The sequence below is a fragment of the Motacilla alba genome, chromosome 6, assembly GCF_015832195.1.
Source record: "Motacilla alba alba isolate MOTALB_02 chromosome 6, Motacilla_alba_V1.0_pri, whole genome shotgun sequence".
NCBI lineage: Eukaryota > Metazoa > Chordata > Aves > Passeriformes > Motacillidae > Motacilla > Motacilla alba.
The window spans coordinates 25,307,742-25,322,280 of NC_052021.1; the positions used below are offsets into that span (position 1 = coordinate 25,307,742).

The window sequence follows — 14,539 nt, forward strand, 5'->3', positions numbered from 1 at the left end:
TGACAATCACACATCTGCCTTCCTCAGGCAGCTCTGGAGATTCCTGACACACACATCTGAGGGAAGAACAGATGCATTCAGACGTGTTTTTAAAATGTTTGCTTGTTTGGTACAATATTTTCATTTTTCTTTATGTAGAAAACAAGATTCTCTTCAAAACACACATACAGAGTGAAAATGCATTTCTGTACTCCTAAAAATTATCTGAGCTAGAAAGCATACATAATGGCTTACAAAAGCCAGTATTTGAAGTCAGTGAGTAGCTTGCATAAACCCCAAGGGCCAAATTCACATTGGGATTGGACACTGCCCTCCAAAGCTGGACCTGGCAATGTTTGTGGTCCTCACGTGGTCCCAAGGGGACCTGTGCACTGAGAAGTCAGTCAGGACATTTGCTTTGAGATTGGAGAAGAGCCTCCTCTGCCTTCAAGTCTATTTCTAGCTCAGTTATCAGACTTTAAGCTAGGAGTGGTTCTACTTGACTTGTTTGTGGTATTAATATAGTGTCTCTGAATTAAATTTCCACACAAAGGCTGATCTCAGTTGTTGAGGTAATAAAAAGGTTTCAATGGTGAACATTTTGGGGTTTGTGCTTCCCTTTATTTCTGCACTCAAAGTGATACCATGGATGCATTCTGGTTTAAAAAGCAGAAAAGGAAACATCAAAGTACTTTGACCTGTTTCAAAAATAGCAATGCAACTCCAGTTGAACAGCCAGACCTTCATCTGGGGAATAGGTTGGCCTCAGGCCTCCCCCTCTTCATCTCTCCCTCCTGGAGATGCAACTAACTTAGCTGAAGACAAAACTTCTTAGAATAGCAAGCTCTTAATTTATAGTCTTCAAGAGTCTCTCTTGTGAAAATAATTAGCTTTCAAAATTAGTTTTGGTCCTTAACTGAGCCTCATTGACTTTATCTGCTTCATTTGCAGAATTAAGCATGATGTGCAAAAATAATTCAGTAATAGGAACTATTCTTCATGTATCATTTTTCATCAAAGGACACATAATGAATAATAATAACAGACAATTTGTGAATGAAAAAAAAGAGATTCCAATTTAAAAATGGAACAAAACAAAAATTAATTTGGCTGCTCTTAGCATTTTCTCAGATCTAGGAGTCTAAAAGAACCATGTGAACCAAGAAGCAGAATTATCACTGAGAAGGGCATTCTCCCATACCTTTATTGACTTTTGAAACCCCTGGTGTAAATTATTTTAGACTAACTGAATGTGATTCAACTGTGCCAGTAAGCACTAGCTAAGAATCTTGATAATTTTATAGATACTATGTAAAGATCTCAACTAATGAATGCTACACTTCTATTCAATTAATTGAGCAAATCAATAAACAACTAAGGAAAGAATTAGGCACATTGATTTAGAAGGAAGAAACTTGAACCAACATTGGCAAAGTGAAGTGGGAGTCAGGGCCAATGTGGATTACTTTAAACTGTGCCACTTGCCCTGGATAACCTTGGACACTTCACATGGGGCCTCTAAAGCTTGCTTGCCTTTGCACTGAAGAGAGCACAGTCACTGACTTCCTGGCTCCAGCAGGAATTTCTGCAGATCTTTAATGAAAGATGCTAAATTCAAGCTGCTGGGAGTATCCAGGGACACTGTGAGAGCATGAGGCAGAGGATATTCCTGTGGTTACTCTGGGACAAGAATGGAACAGCAGATATGAACCCAGAGACCTGGACATAAAAGCCGGGATCCACTTTTGATGAACAAAGGCAACCAAAAATAGTCTTGAGAATCAAGGGCTGCTCTGTACACTGAGCAAAAGATGAGGGAGAGAGGGCTGATAGTCACATGGCAGGAGTTAACTCAAAGGTATCAAGACAAGAGATTTACACAGCTTCTCCAGCAGCACACAAGCAGCTACAAAGAAAAGCTAGCCAAAGTAAAAAAGCCCCTGGTACAAGGTCTTTTGGTTCACATTATTCCATCCTCTCCTCATCTCCCTTTACTTCTCAATTCTGGTCCAATCTCCCCCAAGTACCAGTGGAAGACTTGATCTTCATTCAGAGGCACAGATGTTAAAAAAATCTCTCCTAGTAAACATGAGATGATGTACCCTATATATCAACCTCTTCCTGGAATTTAATTTCCAGGACTGACTGGCACAATTTTCTGTAAGATTTGAAGGCATTCACTGTCATGATCTTATTGCTAAAAAAAATTGGTGATGGGCACACCTGAAATACATTAGAGGAAAGAAAAGTACTGAAAGCAAATACACTGAAACACTAAAGCTTAGAAGGGTGGGCAAAAGAAAACCCCAAACTCTAAAATAAGATAGAAGCTCCATCAGCTGCAAAAAAAGCAGATGTAAAACTAAATCTGCTTTAAGGAAAGAATCCCAAGAGGTATATCCTTACAGCCTTCCTGAATGCCACTCTCAATGGTTTTAAATTCACAAGAGGGATTTAATCTCTGCAGTTCATCACTGCCCATTTGATAATCAGTCATCCATGTCACTTCCCATCTCTTTGGCTGGATACAGACACTGGCCACAGCTGCAATATATTGAGTACAGTTGGCTACCAACCAGCTGATGTTACCATTTGCCAAAGTCTCCATCGCACTATATTGCTGAGAGCTCTTCCCAGAGAAAAGGTTAATGGCCTCAAATGTCATTAACTATTTGCTCCTACCCCTGTTCTGCATTCTTTTACAGTAATTTTGAATCGGCCAGTGAAAAGCACCCAAATGGAGAAGTAAAGAGAAATTCAGGATAACACTGAAACCTTTACTTGATATGAAAACATCACTTCAGAATTATCATGTACCTTCTGCTTACATTTCATTTTACTGAAACAAAATGCACTTGTTATGTTTGAGAAAAAGCCTCCACTAGGAAACAACGTGGAAAGAAGATAATTTGTGAAATGCATAAATTAAAAGATAACCCCTCAGAATCCTCCTATTGAGTAAAACCATACACCGAAATAAAGTGTAATAGTAACTGCCCTCTACTGAATTTTAATTACAATATTTTCCTATTGAAAATTCATTTTGAACTGTATTTGTGCTAAAAATAACTCAATTTCTTGAAATGTTACTATTAGAGATTTGCCTTTCACTGAAGAGAAAGAAACTTGTGCTAATTTCAGATGCAGCAGATCTGAATTTTGTAATCATCAAATTCACCAATCCCATCCATGAAGATGGTGTGACAACTGCATTCCAGCCCAAGTGGCCAGTGGCTGTTCTGTGTGGCTGTTTTTGCAAGAATTGGGATATTTCAGTGTTGTTTGGGATATTTCAGTCATAGCATGCAAATCAAAGACTGGTGTTTGACAACTGCCAATTATTTCTACATTTTTAAACAGGGTGGTAGTCTGTCCTCAGGTACTGGTAAATGAAGCAGAGCAATCAAATCAGGCAATTAAAAAAGAAAAGGAAAAGGGAAAAAAAAAGGACACAATATTCCTGTCATAAATACAAGATTTTGCAAATGTGTTTTGGGATTCTGCAGGATGAAAAGGCCTTTTGATTTTTTAGGAAACTGTGAAGAATAACTTTGCACTGACTACAGAATATGGAGCGGATCAAGCACTTTTTTTGTATTTATATGTTAGGTGGAATTGTCCTATGTTGCACATTGAGAAAACTTCCCCAGACTCACATGTAGCAGTTTTTTTTGGCTGTCGACAGCAGTCAAACTTTTTAAAGGTCCTTTAGTCTCCAATGGAAAATATCAGGAATGTAGAGCTCACATTTTGAAAGGCAAACAGATATGACAATAAAAAATAATTTGGGACAATTGCATGAAAGTGATACATCAAGTGAGGAAGAAAATGACATTTACCATCTAACCACAGTCTCAACAACAGCATGAGACACAAATGCACTATCCTCATGGAAAACTGCATGGAAGTGTACATTTGTCAAGTGGGGCACGACTGCAGTCCCACTACTACTGGCCTACTGTGGTCAGACTCGTAAAACACGAGTGGCACAAAGGAGTGTTACTGGCTTTGATATATGGGAAACCAAGACCTAGATTGTCAAAGCATAGTGGACATCTAAGCCTCTGAAATCAACGGGAATTATGTACCTAGAGACAAGTGGCTGGACAGAGGGCCCTAAAAGTATGTTTACAAAGCCAAATGAGTATGTATCAGATAAAAACAGAACAGCTTAATCCACCTCAAGCGGAAACAGCAAAATGTAAGCCTCCCATGGCTATTAAATATGAATGAGATTTACTGGTAAATGTGGAAGTCCATGAAATCACATACACCCCTCATGGTTACCCAGGGCAGTGCACTGGTCTAACTCAGGTGATGAAGAAAGGAACCTCTGTAATGAAGTGCTTCCTTAAGGAGCCTTTTTCCATTGCAGTACTTGTGTAAAGTATTCCTATTTTATTCCCTGAACACTTGGAAGTTTCTCTTCTAAATTAGAAAACATAATTCAGAACTGTAACTCCTTTGGGTCTGCACCTGCAAACCGGCAAGCTCACATCCGTGCCTTTGAATAGCTTATTCCTTGCCCATGACTACAAAACAGACTTCTATTCCTACCAGAAAAGAGCAAATACATTAGAAGTACCTCAGAAGCAACTTAAGCTTCTTAAGCTGTAGCCATCAAAAACATCTGCTCCCAACACTCATCCCAGCAACTTCAAGCATAGGGAGAGGCTGTGGAATGAGCTCTGAAACACTTTGGGCAAGGCATAGTGCAGGACCACGGGCAAAACAGATGACAAAACAGGAGCAGTATCAGAATATACTTCAGAGCAGAGGGCAGAGACTCCCTTTGAGGCCCTTGGGCAGTTCTCACAGAAAACCCCACCATTTTCTACTAGAGTTACTAGGAAGAGGAATGCAGCACCCACAGACCAGAAACAAAAACATTCTGACCATCCTCGTTTTTTTCAAAGAGAAGAGCTGGCTGCAAATGGCAAATAGTTTCTCTTTCCTCCAAAGGTTACCATTTGGACCCTGCAGGATGCCAGAGGTGTTGATGGAGTTACATTGAAAATGACATTTCTTCTTGTCCATAAAAAGGGCCATGAGAGCACTGCCAGGGCTTCCTTTCTCCACAGTCACAAAGACTCTGTTTTTACAGAAGAGAAGAAGAGAGGCATAAAAAGAGGGAGAAAGACCAAGCTGCTGAGTGCCGGAAGGGAGCTGGGTCAGATGTAAATTTGAAAGTTTATGGACTGGCTTCCTTGCCAATTTATGAAGGAAGTGAGGGAAAGGGGAAATGAAGGAGAAAAGGAAGGAAAGATTTTGCAGAGCAGTAAATCTCCATATTTTTTGTTTATTACATGGGTGGTGAAAATTTAAGAAGGTCATTTGTCAAAGAAAAGATGACAGCTAGAAATGCTGAGCAAGGGAAAGCTTCAGAATATGGGTGACCTGGAGGTGTGAGGCTCACAGCTAAGTTAACATGGCTTGAGCCATGGACATGGGAGTGTGGAAGGCAGAGGTACAGTGGTGCTTCCCTCAGGGCCAAAGTTATCTTTGCCCCTGGAATCTGAACTAATAAGCTGAGACACAGCAAAGGAGCTATGGGACAAGAGGACATAGTTCAGTGGTGCACATGGCAGTGTTAGGTTATCAATTGAACTTGATGGCATTAGAGGTCTTTTCCAACCTTAACAATTCTATAATTCTATGTCATTTCAGGATTTTTGCCCAGCACAATGTTTTATCTTTTAATTACAATCCTGCTAGGCCCATCTGGTTGGCAGGACCTTTTGGATCTGCAGAGAGACAGAGTCCTTCAGTTATCATAACCTATTTCAGCTGCTCACAGAGAAAACAATCCACAGTGGCTCAGCCCCACTTCCAGCACCATGAAGAAGGCAGGCAGAATGTCCAATCCCATCCCTGTGCCTTAAACTAATAAAGTGCCCAGGTTTACCACCCAGCTCTGTCCTCCAATGCTTTCTGAAATCTTGACACTGTCATAAACTTTGCTCCACAGTTCCTGTTGGCAGGAGTCATCCCCTAAATCCTTCCTTCTTTCTTCCTGTTTCCATGTAGTAAACAGGACTTCTAAGGGAACCCAAATGGGCATCTAAACTCGCTCAAGACAGCTCCAAAGCCTGTTTCCAATGCTGGGGAAAGAAAAAAAAAAAACAAAACTGCCCAAAAACAACCCCCCCAAAACCAGAAACATAAAAAAAAAAAACCCTAAAGAGGATGTAACATGTAACATGTACCCCAGTGAATCAGATCCATTCCTACCATAATTGTCAGCTCTAACCATACACAAATCCCATATACATACAGATATATATATCTGATATACATACACAGACACAGAAATGCATACAATACACTTCTCCAAGTAATGGACACGATACCTGCTCTAGGTTGGCTGCTGCTCTTTTTTTCTCTCCTGTGGCATCTTGATATGGTAAAATGAAGAGTTCAGCAGACGTGGGCAGGCCAGGGAGCACTGCGACCAGAACGTGTTTGCTGGAAATTCCTGTAGTCTGATACACAGAGAAATAATGGAGACAGAAACAGTGTGGATGGCACTGAATGCAGAGAGCTTCTTCAATAAGGCATCACAGTATTTTCACCATGTAGGGTGTATCTTGTACATCTCGTTGGCTGAAATTTTTAAGGACTTTAATATCCCTAATTTTGACACATTAGACAAAATTCAGAAAAAAAAGTACCTGAAGGCATTACTACCAGGGTCATCTCCAATCTTGTTTTTCAGCTGATACTGCACAATCAGATTGCTGAGTTATTATCCAGAAAAGGACCTACTTTGGCCCTCAGGAATTTTTTGTTAGCCAAAGGAAGGAGAAACATAATTTGATGAATCTTCCTCCACTGCCTTTCTGTTGTGACTTATCCACCAAAGGCACTTAAATCTCAAGGTTTTGGTTTAACCTGAAGTTTTCAAGTGCTGAATTTAGTTGGTCACTTTTAAAAAGATAGAAAAAAGTGCCTTCAGATACAAGGACAGATCACAGATGCACCACAGAGATTTCCTTGCAGTAAGGACTTGGAAGCCTCTCAGACATTAACTGGACCTAAACCTCAGGAATTCTTCTTCATGGTAGTTCACGAGCAAAAACATGGAGGAAATGGTGGATGCAGGACAAGGGGTCAGCAAAACTGATCATAAATCACCATCTTCTGAGCCTGTCCTGTGGATAACCCGAGCATGACTGCTGACAGTCTGGGGAAAACCCTGTGGAGTCCCCTCCACCACACACTAAGGAAAAGCACGTGTCTTTGTTCCGTTTTTAAATTTGTTTTGTAAAGTGGATTTAGAAAAAAAAGCTTATAAATATATAAAGGTTTCTTATATTCTTTACGAGTATTCTGTGAAGCCAGGGCTTACATTATTTGTGCCTGCCTAACAGGTTGCTTTAAGCTTCAAGAAAGACACAGTAGACACAGTATTGCCTTCATTTTCAGAGGCTGGGAAAATTTTTTTTTTTCTCAAAAGTGGGAGAGAGTAATCAGAAAATCAATGATGTGAGCAAATAATTATGATCAAAACAAAAAATAGGATATTTTATGATAATATGAAATTATCCCTGCTCAGAGTGAAGATCAGATTTTAGTACAGAACTATAATTTTGTAGGCAGAATTTTATCCTGGTCTGATGATACTCTGTAATAAGAATATAACACTTTAATAAAAGTTCATAAAAATTCTATAGCACAGCTATAATTTCCTATTGAATTATTTAGTTATTTGACTCATTTTTATACCTTTTACTTAATTGCTGTAGAAATCTACTGGGTTTATCTTTCATTTTTACAGGAACTTCTCACAAAGGCTTGTTTAAGGTGAATCATTTAGCTATATGAAGATGGATAATTAGCTATCAATTTTTATTTTTTCAATCAAATAACAAAAAGACTCTGTGTTTTCACTGCTCTGCTTTGGGAATGCAGCCTTGGTACTGTGGTTTTACAATTCTTCTTTTTTTATGGTTTGGTTTTGCTTTATTGAGATGTTTATATTCTGAAAATTCATCCTGAAGATAAATGGATCTTTGAATACTTGATACAGATATAAATACGTCAGAAGATTAGGCTGCAGAAAAATGCTCTTTTTCTCTCTGTCCTCATGTCTTTTAACAAAATTCCAGAAAAAATCTCAGAAACAATCCAGACAGGTTTGTGCACCTGATAAGCACAGTTTTTCTAGAGTTTTTGCACAGATGATGCCACAAATAACACTTAAGCTTGCTAATAACATCAATAAGCCTTTTGTCCTTTCAAAATCTGAGAATCTTTATTTTTAAAAAAAGCAGAAATACTATTTCAAACAAATCCTTGCACTGTTTTTCTACTGAGGTGAAAAACCCCAGGTATCTCTTCTAACTCTTCTTACCTCAATTTCTAATACAAATCTTCAGCTACACTGGAATATTTTTGTGACATTGTGTTCCATAGCTAAAGAAGGAACTTCAGAGAAAACCAGCATCCAATCCTGCCCTGTGAGACTCATGCTATATGAAGGACTTAAAAGTACTTGCTGTGCTGTTCTTCTGTGCAGTAAACATTGTTTAATTTTTGGTCTCACAAGTTTTCTACAGCATATTTGCAATTCCATTAGAACAGTGCTGCTTTACATTGAAGGCTGACTCTGGGCACCAGACTGTCATAGGATGGGATCATTTCACGTGTCTAAAATTAAGGATGCTGGCCCCAAACACTATCAGTTCTCCACTTCTGGGTGATGGAAACAAAGAGACACCTAGAGAGAACAGCTGATCCAGTCCTAATGAAGGAAAAAATCAGGAACCAGAACCCTTGTAACACAGGCTATGCACACAGCTTACCTCCACCAGAGCTCTCTTGACTACTCTGCTGATGTCCCTTCTCCACTCTGGGATATCTGGGTTGTAGTCATCAAGGTTTGGAGAGAATGATAACCTCAGGGACTGAAATTTCTCTGCAGATACAATGACAGAGTGGTGAATTTAAGTGGTGATACAGTGACAGAGTGGTGAGTAAAGACTGAAATGCCCTAATGCCAAATGAGGGGGCAAAACCTTGTGAAACCTGATGCAGCTCATGTTTTGGTGAATCAATTTGCAGATGGTGCATAGACTGTGAGGGAATCCAGCAGTGCACCTGAGAGACTCAGTGACAGATGTGGAGAATCTGGGAGATTCATCACTTGAGTGCCTTGGTAGTGAAAAAATAATCAGTCCTTACTTGAGTGGATGAATGGCACTGCAAAGGGAGCTGTGTTGGGAATGTAAAAGAAATGTTACCTTCAATTTGACTTCTGGAGTAGGCACACCCTGTGTAGGAAGCTGTGATTGGACTCTCACAAATGTGCCCCAAACCTTAGAGATCTTAATTGGAAGGGAACAGGGATAAATATGGGGAGAGGACTAGCCTTGGAAAATGTACCTAATCTCTGTTGTTGTTAACAGAGCTGCCCACATTGATCACTATCAGCTAAAACTGGGATTCCCAGAGGGTTTTAAGCTCCATCTACACTATATGGTATTTGTGTGTCCTAACTGCTTCTGACACATGAGAACAATGTCAAATCAGTGCAGATTTCTGTGCAGAACTGCAGCACACAGCATTGATTTATCTTTCAAGCTGAGCAGCTTTTGTGTGAGTTAAGAGGCCTCTGCTGGCCAAGAAGGGGGAAACCAGCTTACAAAACAAAGTAAGTTTTGACAATCATGTAGGATGATCAATCAGTGATGAAGCACACGCAGAGGGCTCTGGGAAGGAGATCAATGTTCTGTAATCATGTCAATCTGCACTAATGTCAATCAGTGGGCTTCAGAGATACTACACTGGACTGGTAACACTGGAATTCAATTTATAATCTCACTCAAAGCATTCTGGAAAAAAGACCTCTTGTTGCTGCCAGCTATCCTGGCTCTCTAAATGTGGACTGTGGAGAATCCTGTGTGAAATAAAAGGGGAAGAACTCACCATAGACTGCAATAGTCTTTGTGTCCTGAAGAATGGTGTTTCCTGCCGAGACCTGAACAGTGATGGTGTTCATACCTTCCACAGAAAATGTGAATGTGATGCTCCCTTCCAATGTAATCAGTGGCTGCAAATACATCATAAGAGGAAAAATTCAGTTAATTTGGCTGGAAAGGAAAAGCAAAAATGAATTTGGCTCTCTAACCTATTGGGATGGTTTGAGGAGTTAGCTCCAGATTGGAAATTTCAGACTCAGTTGGGGCCTGTGACATGGCAGCTAATTTCCTAGGGAGGGCACACAAATCCCAGACAGGGATGTTCTCCTGAAGTTCAGAGTAAGGTACCTATAATTCCCATAGGAGCTATGTAAGATTCCAGTGCTTCCTTTCCACTTGGCATGTTGGTTGTTCTGGATCCCATGTTAAAATGCCCACCTTTGCTCACTCCCCAGAGGGGCCCAGATCCTGATATAAAGGCCTGCAACACTCACAGCTCAGGTAGTACTCTCCTTTCCTAAATCTACTCTAAGTGCTTTATTTAAGGTGACTTAAGGGGGTTGTCACAGAACCAGCCAAACTAAGATTTCACATTTGCTGTGCCAAGTTATCCTTAGATACAGACCCATCGTTTCTGTTAATTGCTGATGCTTGAGAAGAAAGAGATCCCTTCAGCTGTGAACCAGTACATCAATGAGTTGTGTCCTCTGCCTTAACTTCACTTTTCACTTGTTAATGAACTCTGGGTGAGATCTTCAAAGCACCCTGTATTAAGTCAAACTGTTGCCATTGTAGTCTATAGTAAAACTCACACTTCAATGAGAACAGAATTAGACCAACCCTGATCACTTAGGAGCTTAGGAGATCAGAGGGAAGGTTAAAAGGTGACAATCACAGCCTATAAGTACCTCTAGGGGGAGATGATTGCTGATAGTACAGAGAGTTCTTTAATCTACACAAAAAGGCATAACAAGATCCAACAGCTGGAATCCCAGTCTAGATAAATTCAGACTACAAACACGGTGCATGAGTTCAAAGCTCAGAATAATTAGCTGTGGGGAAATAGTGGAGGAGATGGTCAGAAGGATAAGCAGTGCATTTTCCATCATCTGAGGAAAATTATTAATGCAAAACAACAACAACAACAACAACAACAAGTCAGGTCCTGCCCTAGTCACAAGAAGTTAAATAGAGCAGAAGGTACTGATCAAACTCTACAATCTGCATTATACAGAAGAGAACAATGTGGGATTATGAAGGTCGCTCTTGGCTCTACAAAATCCATGACAACCTCTCCCCTCAAAAACCAATTAAGGTTTCTGGATACTTTAGCCACAATTATGTGTGAAGTAACAGTTCTAATGTCTGTGCAGATTCACCAAGACTGCAAGCACAGAGGCAGCAGAAAGTGATGGATGATATTCCCATACCTGAGCAGAGCCCTGGGGCAGGGAAGTGTGTTGGGAACCATTTCATCCACCCACAGCATATGATAATAAGGTCCTTTTGCATATGCGGTTTAGCATAGGGTGCTGGGGCTCAGTTTAGGTCAGTTCCAGATATAAAAACAGCTTCAGCTTGGAAGGTTGTTTTTCTTAAAAAAAAATCTTCCAAAGCCCTACTTTCTTTTTTCTTGTTACTGAAGAGAGTGAAGAGAAACAGTAGAAACTCTTCCAGATTTTAGTTAACTCTGTTCGCCTTGGATGGAATTAAGGAAGAAAGCTATTGGCACCTTGCATGAAACAACAATAAAGCCTGCAGCCAAGTCACAGCCACAAACACAAAGCACTACTTACATTTCCACGTCGGTACCTCCAAGGCCCATTAGTATCTCGGTATTTGGTTTATAATTTTCTTGCATATTTGACTACATAGAAGCATTCCCAGATCCCTGTCTCCCTCCCTCTTCTGTCAGAGAGCTCCTCCAGGGTTATTTTGACCTCAGTCCATCAGGAATACAAACCTCTGTGTTGTTCCCAAACCACCAGACATAAGTAAGTGTTCCCACTTGGCTTGGCCACAGCACTGCTGTGGCGTTGATCTCCTTGTTCTTCGTGGTGACAAAGGGCAGAGATAAGTGAACGTGTTCCAAGGGGCCTGCAGAAACAGAAGCAGCAGGTGAGCCCTCCCTCCATCTGAAAAGTCAACCTGGGTTGGATATCCATCAGTTTAGGGAGGAAATGTCTTTCCTAAATCACCATGGGACATGAGAGAATGTTTTGGCTTTGTTTTCCTCTAGAGAGGAAGGCTTCAATCTATTCCTCAGAGAACAGGAACCACCTCTGTACCTGGAGCTGAAAAACTTGGAATCTCTACTTCATGAATGTCATAAAGTCAGGAGATTATATGACTTTTACAATAGGGACAGAGCCCTGTTGTGTAAGTGTGGCCTTCACTGGGGAGACATAAGAATGTGCAGGACAAAGGGCTTCAGCATATGTGAAGCATCTTTGCTTGAAAACTGCTATGATTTGGTGAACTTCAGCAGAAACTCTTTCTGAAGGCAGCTATTCACTGAGTGCCTGCATTTTATTGTTACCTTATACTCCCTCCTTTTCATCAATAAACTCTTTTATTTCTTCAGTATAAACAGAACATAATTCATTCGACAAGTGACATTATGCCCAGGGTTACACATTTCCCATCTTCTGGAAACAGATGGGCCTTTGTTGTTAAATCTTGTTCTATAGATTATTTTTAAAATGTGTTCTGACTGTTCACTAAGAGAACAAAGCAGTTGTCCTGAGTGACAGGGAAAGAAAAATAAAGAAACCTCAGGTCACATTAGGACATGGGTTCCTTAAACAAATTAAGGCCACATCTACACATCCTCTATCTCTGAGCTCCCCAGTGATGAGAACCATAGCCACAGCCTTGCATTGTTCATATGGAGTTGAGATGCATTCCTAGATGTATTTTCAGGGAGGATCTTTCAGGATATACCCTATGCATGAATCACCACTTAGACCTTGCTTTTCAGCCTAAATGAACACCATACTCTGGAGAAAGCATCCTGTATAACACAATAGGCAGAGTGAGGGAAAAAAAAAACAAACAACCCCCAAATCAGATTGTATAAACAATGCCAGAATAAGGACCAGTGTTCCTGATTTATTACTGAAATGCATCTTTCCCTGGGTTGTAGACACAGCCACTGCTTAAGCCGAAGCAGCCCAATTAAGAGTTATCCATGATCAGATTAAACAAAGCCTGCTATACATGAGACCATGGCTTGTTTTGCCTTTTATAAGCAGTAGTCAACACTCTTGGAAATTCATGAGATGCCACAATTTCACCCTGTAATTTTAATGGCATCCTCCTGCTCAGATCCATTTCCATCACCACACTGTTCCTGTTTTCAGCAAGACCCTAAGACCTGAAACATGGCAATTTCCCCAGTTAAATGCAGTGACAACTGTAATGATGGAGGCCATGAAAAGTCTGATACTCTCCAACATTACTGCACCCCTGCTCTGAGCAGATCCCCAATGATCCTGCATGGCAGAGAGTGCCCAGCACCTCCTTGGACCTTCCCCACACAATGGCTGGGAAAGGATATGAAAGAATGGCTCAAGCAACCCAATTCTGCCTGAGCATTTGCCAGCACAGCTGGGGCAAGGAGGCTGAAAACCTGAGCAAGTATCTGGCCAGCAGATGGGGATAGCTCACTCTGGATAGGCCCTCCTGGTAGGAGACTGCTTTCTCCCAAGTAAGCTTGAAGATGATTCAAGAACATTAATTTCTGAGCTTCATGCAGGGCTATGGAGGCTACAGCCTTCATCTGTCCCAGGGAAAAAGTACTGTACAAGCTCCAGAAAATGGAAAGGGAGAAGCTTCTCAAAAGGCTCACTTGCACAGCTGATGCTATTCTGAAGCATCCAGGCAAATCCATAACTAACATTTCAGGAGAAAATTCTGACATGTCAAGACAGTTAAGAGACAGGCTGTTGGCTTGAGCAGTTTACATACCACAGTTTATATTGTCCATCCAACTCAAAATGCTCCTGTCTCACAGTAACCTGCATTTCTGGATCCCTGGAGCAACTGCGGGAAAGGCACTGCTTCTGTGCACCGGCTGCAGCAGGATGAGGAGAGCATGGGATGAAGGCTTTACTTTTTTTTTGGAAACCACAAGCACTGAGGTTTAGCGCCTGCAGTTTTTTCCAGCAGGAAGAGTGCTGACCATAGATAAGGAAGGTGCTGGAAGGCCCAGACCTGGCTGCAGACACTCATGTATTAACCCCATAACCAGGGATCACCAGTTTGTAGCCCTTCCTAAAACTCTGGATGTTCTGGCTGCACATTGCTTGTCTGTGGATCTTACAATATAGCATGTATGCCTATTTTAAGGACAGATATTTTTGCAAAACTCCCCAAAGGCCAAGCTCAAACACCCCATGCAGAACACTCAGCAGAGGGCTGAGTGGCAATGCAAGCTTTCAAACAGGATTTAGACGCTTTTGTGGATCAGGGTGTTAGGCTCTGGAGGGGGCTGGATCTACTGTACATCCCTGTCCTCAGCAAGTCTCTTGCTAGTCTAAGTGGCACCACGCTCATTTGTAACCTGCTTTGTAGTCCCTAATTCTTGTCATGTAGAGAAATGTGAGAATATTCCTTAGAGCTGTCACTTCTCCAGGGAG

The 14,539-nt window shown here is 41.0% G+C and overlaps 1 protein-coding gene across 4 annotated transcripts in view; it reads right to left on the minus strand.

The window, feature by feature from the left end:
* SORCS1 (sortilin related VPS10 domain containing receptor 1) overlaps positions 1–14,539 on the minus strand; it is a 263,542-nt gene that overhangs the window by 13,495 nt on the left and 235,508 nt on the right. For all 4 annotated transcript variants that reach the window (XM_038140148.1, XM_038140150.1, XM_038140147.1 and 1 more), the window contains exons 20-23: positions 11,863–11,996; positions 9,907–10,030; positions 8,784–8,896; positions 6,330–6,461 (exon numbers count right to left, since the gene is read on the minus strand). In XM_038140148.1, coding sequence (XP_037996076.1) covers positions 6,330–6,461; positions 8,784–8,896; positions 9,907–10,030; positions 11,863–11,996 — 503 coding nt within the window. The remainder of the gene's footprint in view (positions 1–6,329; positions 6,462–8,783; positions 8,897–9,906; positions 10,031–11,862; positions 11,997–14,539) is intronic.